A 19,494-nucleotide genomic window follows, 5' to 3' on the forward strand; every position below is an offset into this window, starting at 1 on the left:
AAAGTTTTTTTAAATTGATGTCAAAATTTGTTTTTACATATATTTTGGAAAATAAAATTCTAAACAACAAAAAAATAAAGTCCTTTGCTTGGCTCTCAAGGTCCTCCTATATATATGTATCCAACTCTACTGATCCAATATTATTTCCTACTATTCCACAATATAATTTTTGCTATAGTTCAGTCAGTCTCTAGTTACCCAATAAACATATCATGCTCATTACCATCTTAATGTTGTAATCATTATTTCCCCTGACATGGCATGCCCCCTTCTCCCTAACTTCAAGCCTATTCAAGTCACATCTCGAGACACTCTTCCATAAAGCCCTACCTACTAGAAAAGCAGGGCAGTATAATGAAAAAAGTCCTAGGCTTAATTCAAGTCAGAAGACTTGAGCTAAAATCCCATTTCTTATAACCACTAGTTCGTGCAATCACTTCCCCTCTATGAGCCAATATCCTCATTTGAAGATGGAGACAAGACATACTTATCCAGCTTCCCTCACAGGGCTGCTGGGAAAAATTTGTTTGTAAACACTAAGCACTAAATAAATATGGACCATTTTAATACCATACTGCTTCCAGAGTCTTCCAGCCATGGAATTTTAGAGTTGGCATAGTTCTTAAATATCCAATTCAATTCTCTCATTTTTCATATATCAAAAATGAGGCCCAGGGAAATCATGTGACTTTTACTTGCCTAATTAAGGTCTCCTCCTTAACTGTAGTAGTACTTATAATCAGTAACACATAATTTTAACACGTGATTACCGATTGTCTTATTCCCTGACAGTTACAATTTTGTACTACCAAGTATGCTCTCAATACCCTGAGAGAAATGTTTGACTTATTTTTCTTTTGTATCTGTATACAGAGTTAAATGCATAGTATGTGCTCAAAATACATATACCAATCAGCTGATCACATTAATGGTCCTAAACATCCCACCTACTTCTAAATTTCTGTTCCTTCACTGCTAAAATCTGTAATCAGCTCATCATTCCCACAATATTATCTTGAGATATATTATTCCCCTGAAATATCCTACAAACAGCTCTCCATTCTCCTTTGTAATTGATGTCTATCACAAGGAAGTTGGAAAGAAAGTACTTAAGGATAAAGTAGGGGAGGGAGACAATTCTGCCCAACACATTCATACTAAATTATTATTTAGGGTTACCTTCCTCTTTATCCCTTACATATTATTTCTTCATTGTTTAAATAATGAGTCTCCCCTTTATTGCTTTGCCACCAAGAACAGCCTTATATTTCCCTACACTTCAGTGATTCCATTCTTGAAACATTCAACTGAAAAGTTTCTCTGGCTTGACCTCTGCTTTTCAATCTCTCTGCAAAGAATGCCTTGAAATCATAGAAAATGTAGCATATGCATATAAAAAATTAACCAATTGCTATCTTAGCAACTAGCATGTGACATGACTAGAACTTCTCCAACTTAAAATAGGCTTCAATTATTAATAGTTAAAATTTTATAACATTCTTAAATCAAGTCTAATACCAAAATTTCGGAGTCTTCAAAGAACACTAAATGGACTTACCTGGTGAGGATAGGGACCATGTCTTGCCCGCTGCCATGTTCCTTCTCCCACTGCTCTAATAAGGTAGTGAGCTCAGCTTTGGAGTCCACGTGCACTGATCCTGAAGTCATGGCTGGGCCTATGAAGCAGGAATATAATAAATGAGCATAGGCCAAAAAAAGTAAGCCAATATTTCTTCAAAATAACAGATGAAGGAGTATAGAAGGTGTTTGTTAAGATTCCTACTGATCTAATCAATACTTTGGCCAATTTAGATAACTCCATTTATGGTATAGTAGAAAAAGTACTAGATTAGAGACCCCTGTTCTGCCATTAACTACTTTTACAGACTGACAAATATTTCATCTGTTGGAGCCTCAGTTTTCTCACTCTAAAAATAAGATTGGACTAAAGTTGATCTCTAAAGTGCCTTCAACTTCTAATATTCTATGATTTTTTTTAAATGCAAAAAGCAGTCCAAACTTTTCATTACATGAGGCTTTTGAGAAAAATATTATTACAGATAAGAAACACATCTATTGATTTTCAACAAAAAGGTATGACTGATGTGTTGCAGCTCTTGTTAAGATCAGTTAAATATCTAAAAATGTCTGAATTCCCTTTGCCTTACACATCTGAGACCACAGGAAAGCAAACCACTAGCAAGACATTTCTTCTTTCTCCCTCCCTATTTCTCTTCACATTGATGGCTCAGGTTGTCAATATGGACCTAGGAAAGTAAAAAAAAAAAAGGCTGACACAAAACTGACCAAATTCCAAAAGTAGGGGGTAAAGGAACAGAAATGTGGGAACAGTGCTTAAAGTTACCACAGAAAAGTCTCTATCTGGATAGCATCAACCTATGAGCAAAAGTATCAAAGGGTAAAAAAAGGCCTGGCACACGGGAGTACCAGCAGGTTAGAGAGGAAATTCTATTGTTACTGGTTTTGCCTTGCCTAAGCAATCCAAAGATCAAAAATGTTTGAGAACCTACCACAGAAAGCAAATTGAAATTTAGGTGCTTTAGACACCAAAGTGAATGTTCTATGACAATTGTCTGTTTTTTATTCTCTTCCAAGGATCCCCCAAAATACTCTGACTTCTGTTATAAGAGTGGAATACAAATAAGTAATCAAATACAACTTCATGTACCAGGTGAACTAGATGGGGGAAAGCTAGTTCACCTGGTATATGAAGTTATATTTGATTACTTATTTGTATTCCACTTTTTTGGGGGGTATTCCACTCTGATAACACAAGTGGATATCATCAGGGTGGTTTTGTTCACATACTAACCTATATTTCAGTAGTTCTTGACTGATGTTAATGACAAGGAAGACTCTAAGTACAATATTGCCTAATGTGTTTACAATTCTGCTAGATGGCACAGTGGAGAGAGCACCAGGCCTGGAGTCTGGAAGACCTGAGTTCAAATCCAATCTCAGATACTTGCTAGCTGTGTGACCCCCGGGCAAGTCATTTAACCTCTGTTTTCCTTAATCCACTGGAGAAGGAAATGGCAAACCATTTCACTATCTTTGCCAAGAAAACCTCATGGACAGTATGATCCACAGGGGTCAATAAGAGTCACATATGCCTAACTGTCGTGTCATGACTGAACAATACTTAGCACGATAAAACCTGGGTTCTATTTCTGACTGCTAGCTAACTCCTTGTTTAAGCTTAAACAAACCATACAGCTGACCTGCACCCAGCAATATGAGAAACCACTGAGTCATAGCAATATATGTACAGATTCTCTAACCATAAAATGAAACGATTTCTATCCTTTTATTCACATACGTATTTATAAGACCAGAAAAATCTTTTCAACTTCATGAAATTACCATGCTATTTTTTTTAAAAAGCATAACCTAATAGAAAGAAGGTTATACTGGAAGTCAAGAGTTCAAGATTTTAGTCTTAACTCAAACAATGCTTGTCTTTGAAATCACAGGTAAATTACTTAAGAGAACTGGTGCATATAGATAGATAGATAGATAGATAGATAGATAGATAGATAGATAGATAGATAGATAGATAAAAAAAACAGTATCTGTAGAATGATAATAACTGTCCAACTATTTAACCTATATATTATAAAAATTAATGACTATATATGTCAAATACTGGAGAGTTATCTGGAAGAAATGAAGTTTTATTTGCTTTTTTGCTCAAAAAGTACTATCGCTAAAATAAAATACAATAATTAATATTCATTCTAAAATTGTCTTTAATATTTGATAGGAAACAAAAAGCTATCTATATTCATTGAACTCAGTCCTTAAAAGGTAACCTTTGGGGGGGGGCGGGCAATGAGGGTCAAGTGGCTTGTCCAGGGTCACACCGCTAGTAAGTGTCAAGTGTCTGAGGCTGGATTTGAACTCAGGTCCTCCTGAATCCAGGGTCACTGCTTTATCCACTGCGCCACCTAGCTACCCCAGTAACCTTTCATAAAATGAAGAATTAACAGCTAAGATCATAGCAAAATTATTTCTTAATCAGAGCGAGAATTTTTTTTAGGTTCGTTCAGTCTGGTTTGGATAACTCATAACTAAGGTCAAGTTGCAGTATCATGGTGTAAACAAAATATTAACATCACTCTACCAGACTTAGAATTGGTCTAGCAAATAAGGGAATGAGAAACAGAAACTAATAAAAAATAAATGCAGACAAGATTACTGGATTCATAAGAATGGCATTCAGGAAAGCAACAATCACATTATAATGTTTCCATCTAGAATAGTTACTGATGAAGCTATGATAAAGGGTTAGAGCCAATCTCACAAATGAAAGATCCTTTTTAGCCTAAGTAAGAGTCAAAGTAACAGAGGTACCCACTGAGAATGAATCATTCATAAAATCCTAGGGGGCAAGATATTGGGAAAACCCACAAAAAAATGATAAGGTTTCTAATTAAGAGAACTAAAAAAAGTCCTAAAAGTAGTTTTAAATCAAAGATTAATAACTGCTTTGCTTGCATGTCTTATTTAATCCTCACCACAATCCTATAAGGGAGATGAGGCAAGTATTATCCCCAAAAGCAGACACAGTCTTAATTTTCTATTTGTATCCCAGTTTTCTGCATATAATAAGCAATTAATAAATATTTTACTCATTTATTCATTTTACAGAGAAGGAAAATTAAACTTACAGAGATTAACCTAAAATCAAACAACTAGTATCACAGCTGCAAGATGGATTTCAAAACCATTTGGGAGAAATGCTTCATTTTAACAGTGTCTAGTTAGAAAGCACTCTCAACACAAACACAAAACACACACACACACACCCTCAAAAAATAAAAGTTTAAGAATATTAAATGCAGGGCAGCTAGGTGGCCCAGTGGATAGAGCCCTGGAGTCAGGAGGCCCTGAGTTCAAATTTGGCCTCAGACACTTGACACTTATTAGCTGTGTGACCCTGGGCAAGTCATTTAACCTATTACATGCAAGTTAAAGTTCTAAACACAGTATAGTCAAGTATAGTGTAGGCTGACAGTCAAGACATGGCTTCAGAGAGAGCCAATACAGCTAATCAAGTGGCAATGCTCTTCCACTGCTATGATAAGTCACTAAAATTACCAGGAAAAATCATAAATAGATTGAACAGGGGGAAAAGAAGTTTTGACAAGATGAAAACTTGAAAACAGATAATTCACCAAAATCTCTCTCAAGCTGGAAGATCTTCTATTCAAAGTGATTCAGAATAAGAAAGAAAAGACAAAAGAAGCACAAAACTATGGAGTAACTTCAAAAGTCTTCATTCATTCAGAAGAGAACTTCAAAGGTCAGTATTTAGAAGAAGTCAGAAAACAGGATTAAGGCATTCAGAAAAGTGAGGGGAAAATATGACAAACTTAAATCTTGAAAGTCTTAAGTAAGGGGCAGCTAGGTGGCGCAGTGGATAGAGCACCGACCCTGGAGTCAGGAGGACTTGAGTTCAAATCTGACCTCAAACACTTGACACTATTGTGTGACTCTGGACAAGTCACCCCAAATGCCTCGCCAAAAAAAAAAGCATCATGCAATTGATCAGCAGAGCATCCAGACACACCCCAAACAAACTTGTATTCTTTAATAACTACTTAAGTTTCAAAACATGACTTCTGTGCCCCAGACTCACTGAGCAGATGACAAACTTGGAATTCCATTTCTTCTGGGACTACCTTACGTGATCCCCCTAGTTGTCAGTGTTCTCTCCCTCCTGAAATTACCTTGTATCTATTTAACTACTATATTCCCCTGTACAATGTAAGCTCCATAAAATCAGAGGTTGTTTTTCTTTCTGTCGTTGTCTCCCCAATGCCTAGCACATTACCTACCTTGCACACCATAGGCATTTAATAAATACGTTTTGAATCGAACAACATGACATGGATCCTAGCTTTTCTGAGTAAGAGCAATAATTCCTGCACCAAAAGGCATATAAAACTAACCAGCAGCTAATCTTATAAAAATCTACCAGTATGCATATGATCCCACAAACATATGTACTCATCAACCCTAAACTATATTTGGTTTAAAAAAAAAAGTAAATTCAATCCATTTTTAAACAACAAAACATTCCCTCCTCCTCCTGCAACTATTTTCATCACAATCAACATAATTAAATGCCAAAATGGGAGTAGAGTATAGGCAAAATAGTAAAGTATGTAAATGGTAAAATTAATTTCATAAGATGCTTCCGTTCATGATTTTAAATAGCCATCACATATGGTTAGCTATCCAGTCAATATAAATTTTTTAGAAAAAAAAAAAACAATTCTATGAAAGGAGCCATACATGTAAATCCCTGAAAACATTCTAGAAAATCTTGCCATCATGTTAGAACTTTCGATTAATTTTTTTAAAAAAAAGAACTTTTGGGCGGCTAGGTGGCGCAGGATAAAGCACAGGCCCTGGATTCAGGAGTACCTGAGTTCAAATCTGGCCTCAGACACTTACTAGCTATGTGACCCTGGGCAAGTCACTTAACCCCCATTGCCCTGCCAAAAAAAAAAAAAAAAAAGAACTTTTAATCTAATGAATCTATGTTCAGCAATCATTTCAAAAACAAATAATTTTAACTTTGTAAACAACCACTTAGTGGGTGAAATTTTGATAGCAGACTAGAAAACAATGCTCATATGTAACTAATTCTACTCCTGGTAAATCTCCTATAAGAGAAGATTATATTACCAAAAATGGGTCTAGCCTGATAAACTTTTGTTATTTACAGGGGAGTTCTATCATATCACTTAGAAACAGATCTACACATCCAAAAAAAAAAAGAAAGAAAGAAAGAAAAAGAAAAAAGAAAGAAACAAATCTACATAACAAATATATATTTAAGTCATATTTTCTAAACATCTACATGATTTTACCTTGACCAACAAGCAGTCGGCTGAAAATCTGGATTTATCAAAGCTCTTTCAAACAGATGGCTTTGATTTTGTCTTTTAAAAAATGTTTAAAATACATGACTCACAACTATTATAAAAAGATCAAATTAAATTTTCCTATACCCTGATACAATCACATTTCACACCATAAAACTGTATTTAGCAACCATTCTCAAGAAGCAAACAATATTCGACAAAATAAAATAGGTATGTAAATTTCATTAACTAATTTCCTTAACAAACTTCCTGACATTCTAATCATACACCATTTATTCCACAACCAGTACTTGTGTGTGTCAGCATATTTTTAATGGCTTGTTTTTTTATTTTAATTTTAATTTTTAAAGGCTTTTCAAAAAAAAAAAAGGTGAACATGAAATTAAGACTCAAAAAATGAAACTGGGCACTGGTATATAAAACTAAATGAAACCAGACTGACAATGAAGGATGCCATAGAGCTAGGAGGTGGAAAGAACACTGGACCTGGAGTCAAGAAAGCCTGAGGTTGACTGCCCTCAAACATTTGTTAGCTGTATGACCCTTGGCAAACTTCTAATTTAACCTGTCTTCCTCAATTTACTTATCTGTAAAATGGAGATAACAACTGCACCCAGTGTGGCTACGAGAATAAAATGAAATAAAATTCTCAAATACTTTGCAAACCTTAAAGTTTTATATAAATACTAATTATTATTATGTGTTATCTTCTGGGTAAACTGACCACTGTTTGTTTTATTAAATATGACAACATAAGGAAATCTAGTACAGTAGAACTGTGGTGAATTTGGAGTCAAGTGACCAGGGTTCAAGTCCTAATCCTAGAAGTTACTCTCTATGTGATCTTGGACAGGTCCCTTAATCCTCCTGGGTCCTAATTTCCTCAACTGTAAAATGAATATGGACTAAGATGACTTCTAAGGTCCCTTCCAGTTCTGAATCTGGGATCCCAAAATGAGGACACTACCTCGTAATTCTAGTGGTGACTTGCTCTGAGAAGCCCAAAGCATGGCCTAAGTTATTGTCACCACTATCCTTGAGATAGGCCCTGCAGCATAGTAGCAATTGTTCGACCTATTTTACAGATAAAAAAGAGAACCCCAAAAAACTAAATGGCTCTTCCGGAATGATCAACCCAGCACAACTCAATGGTTAAGCCATGGAAAGAACTGATTCCCTGTCGAGGTAAGATTCTCCTCTTTGATTAAACCTCACTTATACACTGTATCACAGTTTCATTCAACAAAAGGTAAGATTTCTCTTGATGTTTTGGCCTGACTGAAAGTGTGGAACAGATGGTTTTGTTTAGTCATGAAGAAGTCTTCCAGACCACATTTGGGTTTTTCTTGGCAAAGATGCTGGAGTAGTTTACCATTTCCTTCTCCAATATATTTTACAGATGAGGAAACTGAGGCAAAAACAGGTTAAGTGATTCACCCAGGGTCATGCAGCTAGTAATTGTGTGAGACTGGATTTGAACTCAGGTCTTCCTGACCCCAGGCCTAGTACTCTAATCACTGCCACGTAGCTGCCTTGTTTGGTTCTTTAGTTTGTTTGTTGTTTTTGTTAATCCTCAGCCTGACATTTTTCAACATATACACACTTACATGTTATCCTCTAAACCTGGCTTACCAAGGAGCAACTGTTTAGTAAAATGTTAACATGCCCTGAAGAAGGATGAAACCACTGTCTATTCAAAATAACCATTCTAGGGGCAGCTAGGTGTTGCAGTAAGTAGATAAAGCACTGGTCCTAGATTCCGGACGACCTGAGTTCAAATCTGGCCTCAGACTAGTTGTGTGACCCTGGGCAAGTCACTTAACCCTCACTGCCCCGCAACAACAAAACAAAACAAACAAAATAACCATTCTAATACACTTGTGTAGTCATTTTTGTCCTTTATAAAATCCAACTAAAAAAATAAGTAAAACATTACATAGATTTACAATTGATCTTTATTTTACAAGTTTGACTTGGGCTGAAGTAGGGCCCAAGAATCACTGAAAGCATGAGATCATCCTAAAACCCACAAAATAAATCTCCAACTTTAAAAATCCATCATTTTTCCATTCATATCATAAAGCTTGTGAACTCAGGAAAATTAGCTGTGAATTCAAAACAACCGATACTAATATGATTCTACCAGCCACCAAATTTTTTAATTTAACTGTGAAATACATGAAAGAGTTACTGTACCCAATAACTACTCCCTCGAAACAACATTATTTTTTCATATCAAAATAATGCCAAAATAAAAAGCTCTTTGCCTCTCTTACCTCTAGCATTCAAAAATCCCATTACAAACTAAAATAAGTGAAGACATTTCACTTCCAAACATCATGTCCAGGTCTTGACAGCACAAATGGAAAGAAAAATACTAACTCTAACTTGTTTTTTAAATAAACATGGAATAAAATACCTTAAAATCCAATGCAGTAGAAAATGAACAAAATTACAGGCTGAGACATCCAATAAACGCCTCAACTTTCATATAATAAAGACCAAAGACAAAAGAAGCGGTTACCAATATAAATTCTTTAGAGCACTGTTCATTAATGTCTCTCTGAAAATTCAAACCACCTGACCAAATGAGATGCAAGTGACACAGTATCAAATTTGAGAAAATACAGGTATCACCCCCCCAAAAAAAATTTTTTACAACCACTTTATCAATAAAATTTAAACTTAAGACGTCTCAAAGTACTACGAAGAAAGAAAAATTGCTTTGAATAAGAAAACTTCTGGGGATCGCTGCTTCACACGAGGGGGTGGGGGTGGAACCCTACAAATCTGCGAGACCCGAGGAGGATTTAGTTTTGGGTTTCGTCTGTTTCAATTCCGCATCAGTTTACCGAACTCTACACACCTCACCTCCCCGGCACTCCCAACCCACCGGGAGGAGGAGAAGAAAAGTAACTGGAAAGCTCCGCCCTCGTCTCCTCCCCCGTCTCCTCCCCCAATCCTAGTCCAGGAGTGAGGCGGGACAGGGTCATGGAGGGGAGGGGAGGGGAAAACGTGGGAAGAGACAATCGGTCCCAACCTAGGTGATAGGAAGCTGTGTGGGAGGCGGGTGTAACTGGGAGAGGGGAGAAAATGGAACCCCCAACCCACATCACGTACACACTAGGGCGGATTTCGAGGAAGGGGGGGGGAAGAAACAATGCCCCTCCACTCCACCCCATAAGGGGAAGATGGGGCGGGGGGAGGGGAGGAGGAATAGGACGGAGGATGGGAAGACAGGGGGGAGGAGATAGGAAAGAGGGAAAGAGGAAAGGCAGGGGAGACGGAGGAGAGGGAAAGAGGTGAGGGAAGGAGTAAGTAAGAAAGGGGCACAGAAGGTCTACTCCCCGGGAGAACGAGAGGTTACTCCCCAAGAAGTTTTTTGGGGGGAGGGTGAGATCTCGAGAGGGGAGGGAATAAGGTTGATCTGAGGGAAAGGGAGAAGGAGTGCCGAGGTCCCGCCCCCACGAGGCAGGAGGGAAGGCCGGTCCCCAGTGACACCGAGCCCCGGGCACCGGTTCCCCTCCGGCAGTGCAGGTGTCGCCCCTCCCCCCCGCTGCCGCCGCCGCCCCGCGCGCGCTCCCTGCCTCCCTCTCCCGCCCGCCCCGGGCGCGCGCCCCATCTCCTCCCCCGGCAATACCCAGCCGCCAGCTTTACCTTCCCGGGGTCTCCCGCAGCACTCCCGACCCCCGCCGAGAAGTCTCCCCTCCCTCCCTCCCGCCCTTCTTTCCTCAGTGCCTCACTCCCTCAGTCACTCACACACACGGTGCGACCGCGGCTCCAAGCGGCCCACATATTACGCGTCACCCACGCTACGTGCTCCTGGCGCGCGCGCGCGCGCGCGCGCGCGGATCGGCGCGGATGGTGGGGGGGAGGGAAAAAATAAGAGGAAGAGATATGGCGCACCCGGAGGCTTCTGGGAAATGGAGTTCGGCTCTTCTCCCTGAAGGCCTTCCGGCTCCACTCCTTTCTCAGGCCCTTTGACACGTAAGAGCGCTTTCTCGCCCTTCGCCGCACAGACCCAAGGGAATTGTAGTTTTGCGGAGCAGAGGGACGGAGGCAGACTCCGGTTAAAAATACTCCACCCACATCTCTTGCATGGTAAAATCCTGAATCCAGCATGGGATTAGGGTGACAGAAAGGACCCCCCCCCCAAAAAAAAATGCGATTCGAATCCTGCCTCCATCTCTGACTAGCTGTTTGATCCTGGCCAAATCGCTTGGCCTCAGTTTCCCGTTCTATGAAATGAAAATAACAATACGTGCATTCTAGATCCCACAGATTTGTTGTGAAAAAGCATTTCCCGATGGAGCTGTGAGTTGGTCCAATCATTCTGGAAAGGTATTTGGAATTATGCTTTAAAAAGATGGGGGGCAAGGGGCAGCTAGGTGATGCAGTGGATAGAGCACCAGCGCTGGAGTCAGGAAAACCTGAGTTCAAATCCACCCTCAGACACTTGACACTTTACTAGGTGTGTGACCCTGGGCAAGTCACTTAACCCTCATTGTCCTGCAAAAAGAGAGGAAAGAAGAGAAGTGTCTCTACTCTTCAGCCTAGAGATCCCACTAGTAGGCTTACATACCAAGAAAGTCAAAGACAGATAGGAAAACCACAGCAACATTTTCTGTAGTAGCACAGAAATGAAAACAAAAGTACATGTCTGTCAACTGGGGAAGAGCTACACAAGTTTTGCATGAATACACTGGAATGTAACTGCCAAAAGAAAGGAGGAATATGAAGGATTTGGAAGGGAGGAGGGAGAGAGGAAGTGAATTAACTCCCTGCAATTATAACAGCATGTCCTAAAAGATGAAAAAACTTGCCAGCCTGCCTTCTTTGTAAAGGATGAGAACTATGAGTGTAGAACTTTGTCAGGCTTTACCATCCTGTTGGCCAGTTTTGCTAAACTATTTTTAAATTCTTTCTTTTCTATTTTTTGTTACAGGGGATAGCTTCCTGGGTAGGGGCATATGTGGCATAGTAGATGGAGCCACCAGAATATATTTGGAAATGAAAGTGATATAAAAACAGAATATTTTAATCATTGTTTTTAAGAATAGGCCACACTAAGCTAATTTCATTTCCTTTTTCTTTTTTAACAAGTTTCCATAAATTATAGATTTAGGGAATGCTGTAGATAAGTATCTCTCTTTTTTTTGTTGTTATAAAATGAAAAGATGTGGACTAGAGACCATAGTGCAGTTAGGTAGATTTAGAACTAGAAGAGTTATTAATGATTTGATGTAAATTTGAAAGATAATCTGTGGTGGAATGCCATAAGGTTGTGTAGGAGATAGGCATTTACTAGTCATAGGGAAAAAGTATGAGCAGAATTCCAAATGTGACCCACTCAAAGTTCAGTATCTGGTATTGGGCCCACATGCCCTTGCTTAGTTGAGCATGGTAACTATTGGTTGGGCATGAAGACTTCTTGGCCTCTTCTGCTCTGTGAGAAAATAATGGATTTTGGAATGCTCAAAGCCCCAGCTCGAGGGGATTGATTATATTAAGATTGATTAGATTCACTAAAAAAAAAAAAAGAAAAAGAAAAGAAAAAGGGGGCAGCTAGGTGGCGCAGTGGATAGAGCACCAGCCCTGGAGTCAGGAGGACCTGAGTTCAAATCCAGCCTCAGACACTTAACACTTACTAGCTGTGTGACCCTGGGCAAGTCACTTAACCCCAACTGCCTCACAAAACAAAAACAAAAACAAAAACAAAAACAAAAACAAAAACAAAAATTTCCGCGTCACCGTTCTGTGGTACATAGGGCAGAAGAGGTTTCCCTCCTCCATGCTGTAACGATTGGAATGACGCCACCTGCTGGATACTTACTGTAGAAGAGTTCTGCCCATGAAGGGAAGGTCTTTGAGGGCAAGACCAGGAGTCAGGAAGTGACGCGGGCTAGTGGGAGGAGGAAGGAAGAGACTGGCGCTCAGTCTCGCTCTCTTTTCCTCTGGACTCTGGTGGAGAGCGGAGCTAGAAATGTGCTCTCCCTTTAATAGATAGAAATCTAGGCCTTTTTCTCTCTCTTTACCAAATTCTTATTCTCCTTAATAAATGCTTAAAAGTCTAACTCTTGCTAAAGCTTATAATTTATTGGCGACCACTCATTAGATATTTTAGACAGTTTAGCTAGAATTTTAGCCGTTAACAATGCCATGGTGCTGAGCTGACTGGAATGTTCAGGATACTAGTGGAATACACCATGTGTCTACTGGTCTCCCTTACTCTCATGACACGGCCAGCCTACTTATATTATTTTTTGATCATGCATTTTACTGATGATATCTTTTATTCTGTTTATTCTTTGAAATGTCTTATTACTAGGGGGCAGCTGGGTGGCACAGTGGATAAAGCACAAGCCCTGGATTCAGGAGGGCCTGAGTTCAAATCTGGCCTCAGACACTTGACACTTACTAGCTGTATGACCCTGGCTGGGCAAGTCATTTAACCCTAACTGCCCAGCCAAAAAAAAAAAAGAAAGAAAGAAAGAAAAGAAAAAAAAATATCTTATTTCTTATGTGTGGCAAACCTATTCATATGTACCAAGTCCCCTTGGTATTCATAGAATCATAGCTCTAGGGTTAGAAAGGAATTTTAAAAAAACAAACTCTAGGTTCAAGACCTGTTAATAATGCATACCGAGGGCAGCTAGGTGACTCAGTGGATAGAGCACTGGCCCTGGAGTCAAGAGAACCTGAGTTCAAATCCAGCCTCAGACAGTTGACACTTACTAGCTGTGTGACCCTGGGCAAGTCACTTAACCCCAATTGCCTCACCCCCCCAAAAAAAAAAAGGTATTCAAAAGCCATCTAATCCAAAGCTCTTGAACTGTGGATTGTGACCCCATATGGGGTCACATAACTGAATGTGGGGGTCACAAAAAATTTGGCAACAGCAAAAGGTTATGTATACCTATTTTATATTCCTCTATACCCCAGGGTCAGGTAAAAATTTCTCTGGTAAAAACGGTTCATGAGTGGAAAAAGTTTAAGAAGCCCTAATCTAGTCACTTTAAAGCTGAGACAGTTATGTGTCATAGTTGATAGAGCCCTGGGCCTAGTACCAGGAAAATATGAGCTCAAAAAATAAATAAATAGATAGAAAGATAAACGAAATTTTGGGGCAGCTAGATGGTGCAGTGGATAAAGTACTGGCCTTGGATTCAGGAGGACCTGAGTTCAAATCCATCCTCAAACACTTGACACTTACTAGCTGTGTGATCCCGGGAAAGTCACTTAACCCTCATTGCCCTGCAAAAAATAGATAGACAGACAGACAGAAAGATAGACAGGGGCAGCTAGGTGGTACAATGGATAGAGCACTGGTCCTGCCAGACAGATAGATTGATAGATTAATAAATGAATAAATAAATAAATAAATGGATGAATGAATGAATGGACAGATAAAATAAATGAATGAAAGAATAGAGAGAGAGAAAGAAAATGTGAGTTTAAATCTAGCCTCTAGGGGGCAGCTAGGTGGAGCAGTAGATAAAGTACCAGCCCTGGATTCAGGAGTACCTGAGTTCAAATCCAGCCTCAGACACTTGACACTTCCTAGTTGTGTGACCCTGGGCAAGTCACTTAACCCCCATTGCCCCACAACAACAACAAAAACAAATAAATCTAGTCTCTAATACTTCCTACCTGTGTGACCCTGGGCAAAGTACTTAACCGCTTTTTGCCTCAGTTTCCTCAACTGTAAAAATGAGATAATAATAGCATTTATCTCCCAGGGTTGTTTTGAGGATCCAATGAGATAATATTTGTAAAATGCATGGCCCATAGTAGGTGTTTTGATAAATACTTATTTCCTTCCTTAAAGAGAAAGAAACTGAAGCCTAGAGAATGGAAATGATTGGCTAAAGGTCACACAGGTCTTCATGATTAAAGGGGAGAGGCAGTAAGGAGCTAACTCTCATTTGAATTCCTTCAGAGATTAGCATTTTATGCCTTTTGTTGATTCTATCTCTCAACCCCTCTCCACTCACACAGCTACCACCCAAGGTCAAGACCTCATCTTTTCTTGCCAGGGCAATTATGAGAACCTTCTACCTGCTCTCCCTGCCCCAAGTTTCTCTCCATTTCAATATATTCTCCCAATACAATTTTCCTAAAGTACTGGTCTGATCTGACCTTGATAAATTCCTTTGGTTTTTCCATCACCTCTAGGTCTCAGATAAAATACAGACTCCTCTTTGGCATCTTAAGACCTTCACAGCTTGGCTTCCACCTGCCTTCCAACCTTGTTAATTACACTATTGCTTTCCTGCACTTCTGTCTGGCCTAAATGGCCTGGCTGTTCCTCATACCTAACATTCTACCTCCCCGTCCCCAACCCCCACCCCCCTCACCCCTGTGCCTTTGCACAGACTTCCCTCCCACACCCCACCCCCATGCCTGCAATGCACACCTTGGCCTCAGAATCCCTACCTAGTTTCCTTCCCATCTCAGCTCAAATGCCACCTCTATTTTCTGATATATTTGGCTGCAACTCAGCCTCCTTCCAAAAAGATTACCTTATACTTAGTTGTATATACTTTTATGTGTGCATGTCATCTCCACTTATTTATCTCCAGCACTTAACACCTTGCCTAGCATGTAATCAGCTTAATAAATGCTTGTGGTAGGGGCAGCTAGGTGGCACAGTGGATAAAGCACTGGCCCTGGATTCAGGAGGACCTGAGTTCAAATCCGGCCTCAGACACTTGACATTTACTACCTGTGTGACCCTGGGCAAGTCACTTAACCCCAAATGCCTCACAAAAAAAAAAAAAAGCCTTTGATTCTAGAAGAAGAATGGGGTAAAGATTCTAAAATTTCCCAAAGGCAATCCACTGCACTAGTTAGCTGCCCCATAGATAATGATAGATAGATAGATATCTAGATAGATAGATGATAGATAATCTCTATAGGTTATTCATCCAACTGTAAGTCATAATATGAATAATAATCTTTCTTCATCTGCTTGCTTTTTTCTGTGCAGATGATCAGCCAAACTCTTTTGAGTGGTAATGGTTATCTTCCAGGAGACTCTACAATGTTCAGTAACTTGAGTATAACTTCCTGCTTTACATATTTCTCACTAGGTATTTATCATCAAAAGGTCATTGAATAAGGTTATATTTGTTACTTCCGAGGAATCTTCCAAGGAATCTTGAATAATTTCGATCTATGAATGGGACACACATTGTCAGAAGAAAGCCTTAAATGTGGGATTTTTCTCTACCAAATCAAATGCTTTTATAACATTCAACAAACAGGGAGCAACTAGGTGGCACAGTGGATAAAGCACTGGTCCTAGATTCAGGAGGACCTGAGTTCAAATCCAGTCTAAGACACTTGACACTAGCTGTGTGACTCTGAACAAGTCACTTAACCCTTATTGCCCCATAAAAAAATTTAATTTAATTTAATTTAATTTAAAGTACTCATAAATCAATTAATAAATGAGTACTAATAAATAAAAGTAGGAGCTATAGTAGTCAACAAACAATTAGTATAGTGGAAGCAAAGAAGTCCCCCAACACATGGGTAGACTCCTTGCAGCAAAAGCAGAGACTAGACCAGCATGGATGGGTGGAAACCTGCATCAATGAAGAGAATAACCACATCTACGAAACCATTTAAATATTTAAGTAATGGGAAGCCTCGCTGAAATAACATCAGGTATGGCTCTTGAGAGCTAATACAACCTGGCTCCAGCATCCCTCTGGTTACAGACAGAGGTAACAGAATCCAAATTCCATAGTTCTACTGTGGTTGCTGTTGTTTTTATACTAGATCATTATAAAAAATAGAGGCAGATCTGTTCCATTCACATCTATTTGTTACCCTCCTCCTGGTTGGACAAAGAAATCTCTAAGGTCAAGATCCTATGACAAATGCGCTCAGGATGATCTGGTTCAGGTGAATCTCATACCAAACTTGCTATATACTCATTTTCTCCTCTATTTCTTTTCTGTTTTCTGAGGTAACACTGTTCATAATCATCTGTCATTTTCCTCCTAATGTTTTTTTTTTTCAAATGAGTTTTGTACTCTCAACCTGGAGTGCCCTTCATTGCCATGAATCTCCACTTATTGAAGAGATTACATGACTCCAAGCTGAAGCAGTTTTTTTTAGCTCTTTCTGCCTCTGTCGTAGCAACTGTTTTGTATTAGTTAAACTTCTCTAAGGAATGATAATCAAGGCCACTTTCCAGAGTTTATTTGAAGAGATCAATTTAAAGCTGATATAATTGCACTATGGTATCATCTTATATTTATTTTTTCCTTCCAATTTGGTGTTGACTTTGATATTTGCTGTAACCAGCTAGGGAACCAGCTAAGGAACACAGAAAATTGATTCTGAAAAGACTGCTGTGTCTGGAATGAATCACCTCCTGCTTTTTTTGTAGCATGTTGGTCCATCCTCTGTGGACTTCCATAAACTTGGGTTTGAGTGATGAGAACTTTCCATTGTATTCTTCCCATTTCAGGCTAAAAATTTGGAAATTCTGAATCTTACTGGGCTTTGAGTTGCTTACCACACTAACAGTCAAAGAAGAAAACTGAAACAGTAAGCATTTAATGGGGACAAATGAATATTAAAGTCACAAAAGATGTATCAGTCACATTGCAGAATGAACATTAGTGCCCTTCTACTTTCTCCCCAAGTAGTGTGGGACCCAAACTCTTCCAGATTCTAGAACCTGGTAGTGAAACCATGGGTTCAGTCTCTCTCTGTAGCTAAAGGGTGGGTACTCCTATATGGACCTTGGAAGGACAAATGTAGTGAAGAGTTGAGCTCTTATCTAGGACCCCAGCTTCCCTTGCTTATCTCAGTGTGTTGTGTCTGCAATATATATTTTCTCCTCATGATCCTAGTTATACCATCTCTCTATGTAGGTCCCTAGATGATCTGTCCTCTATTTTCATTACTCCTACTCCCTTGCAGGAAACAAACCAAAAAAAACTTCTTCCCCAGGGGGCGGCTAGGTGGCGCAGTGGATAAAGCACAGGCCCTGGATTCAGGTGTACCTGAGTTCAAATCCGGCCTCAGACACTTGACACTTACTAGCTGTGTGACCCTGGGCAAGTCACTTAACCCCCATTGCCCCGCAAAAAAAAAACAAGACAAAACAAAAAAAACCTTCTTCCCCGGCGACCTCACTGAGGGGAGGAATGGAGCAAAACCTCAATCTACGGCAGAAAATGATCTCTCTCTCTCTCTCTCTCTCTCTCTCTCTCCCTCCCTCCCTCCCGGGCAAAAAGGGAGAAGGTAGAGGGGGAGGGAATTTTACACAAACTGGAAGTCCATAGTCCATTTCAGTTGTGTGTGGTTTTTTTATTTTTTATTGCTCCCTTTGATGTGCTCCATGGTCAGCACATTCTCCCTCTTCTTGGTGAAAGTAAAGTATTAATAATGTACAGGTGCCATGCCCGACTAACCTGGGGTTTGGGGGAGATCAGGAAGGAAGGGGATTAACAGATGCTAGTCTAAATTCAACAAGCTAGAGGAGATAAGGTCCCTAGGCCAGATTCCAAGAGAACACAGAGAAAGAAGAGAGAGCACAGTCCAAAGGGCAAAGCCAGATAGTGGCCAATCATAGAGAGGCATATATAACAAGTCAAAAGCTATGGGGGTGGGGCAGTTAGATGGCACAGTGGATAGAGCACCGGCCCTGGATTCAGGAATCCTCCTGGATCTGAGTTCAAATCCGGCCTCAGACACTTAACACTTACTAGCTGTGTGACCCTGGGCAAGTCACTTAACCCCAATTGCCTCACTAAAAAATAAAAAAATAAAATAAAAGCTATGGGGGAGTCTACAGGAAGCAAAGTCAAGATAACAACACACAAGGCACTAGTAGAGCACTCACAGAGGCTAGCCTGGTGAGGCATGATTTTATGGAGAGGAGTCACTAGCCCCTCCTTTCTCACTCTGTCTCCTCCATCACTCAGCTGAAGACAACACGGTTAAGGGTTCCCGTTGGCTTCCTCTAGCCTTTGATCATGAACAATTTTTTCCAAAATAATTTTCACTATCCCCTGCCCTATCCCTAAGTGTAGCTGAATGTGATGGATGGTTATGGGATTTTCTCAGAGCGAGTGTTCCCTCTACCTCCACAGATTGAAACTGGTCCATACCACCTCATTCTATTTTATTTTTGATGCGTGTTTTGTTTTCCTTAAATTTTATCCAATGTAAAAAAAAAAAATTCAATGTAATAGTTTACTAAAAATCCCCCATGAAGGATGAACATTTTCTGATTCTAAGTCATGGACTAGGGACTTCCAGACCTAGAGTGAAATCCTGCCTTTGATAATTAGTAACTGTTTGACCTCAGAAAAGACACACCTTTTCCTAACTTCGGTTGATGGTAATTTTCCTATTACCTACTTCATCTGTGATGAAAGTCACAGAGATATAGAAAGGTAAGTTGTTTTGTTGTTGTTGTTGTTGTTACCATTGTCATTATCATCATTATTATAACTGAGGCTGCCCATCCACTGTTCCTCATTCATGTTCTCATGTGAAATGTTCAGATGCAGATTGTAAAGAGAAGATGATTGGCTTCTTAGTCAAAGAA

At 39.7% G+C, this 19,494-nt stretch overlaps 1 protein-coding gene across 4 annotated transcripts in view; it reads right to left on the minus strand.

The window, feature by feature from the left end:
- DCAF1 (DDB1 and CUL4 associated factor 1) overlaps nucleotides 1-10,734 on the minus strand; it is an 80,939-nt gene extending 70,205 nt beyond the window's left edge. For 3 of the 4 annotated variants that reach the window (XM_043979613.1, XM_043979611.1, XM_043979609.1), the window contains exons 1-2: nucleotides 10,575-10,613; nucleotides 1,559-1,676 (exon numbers count right to left, since the gene is read on the minus strand). In XM_043979613.1, coding sequence (XP_043835548.1) covers nucleotides 1,559-1,668 — 110 coding nt within the window. In that variant the 5' untranslated portion in view covers nucleotides 1,669-1,676; nucleotides 10,575-10,613. Of the gene's footprint in view, nucleotides 1-1,558; nucleotides 1,677-10,574; nucleotides 10,614-10,676 lie in introns of those variants that run through there. The other variant, XM_043979610.1, reaches the window with a different exon arrangement.
- Nucleotides 10,735-19,494: the final 8,760 nt, after the last annotated feature.

This window comes from Dromiciops gliroides, chromosome 1 (genome assembly GCF_019393635.1).
Source record: "Dromiciops gliroides isolate mDroGli1 chromosome 1, mDroGli1.pri, whole genome shotgun sequence".
Classification (NCBI taxonomy): Eukaryota; Metazoa; Chordata; class Mammalia; order Microbiotheria; family Microbiotheriidae; genus Dromiciops; species Dromiciops gliroides.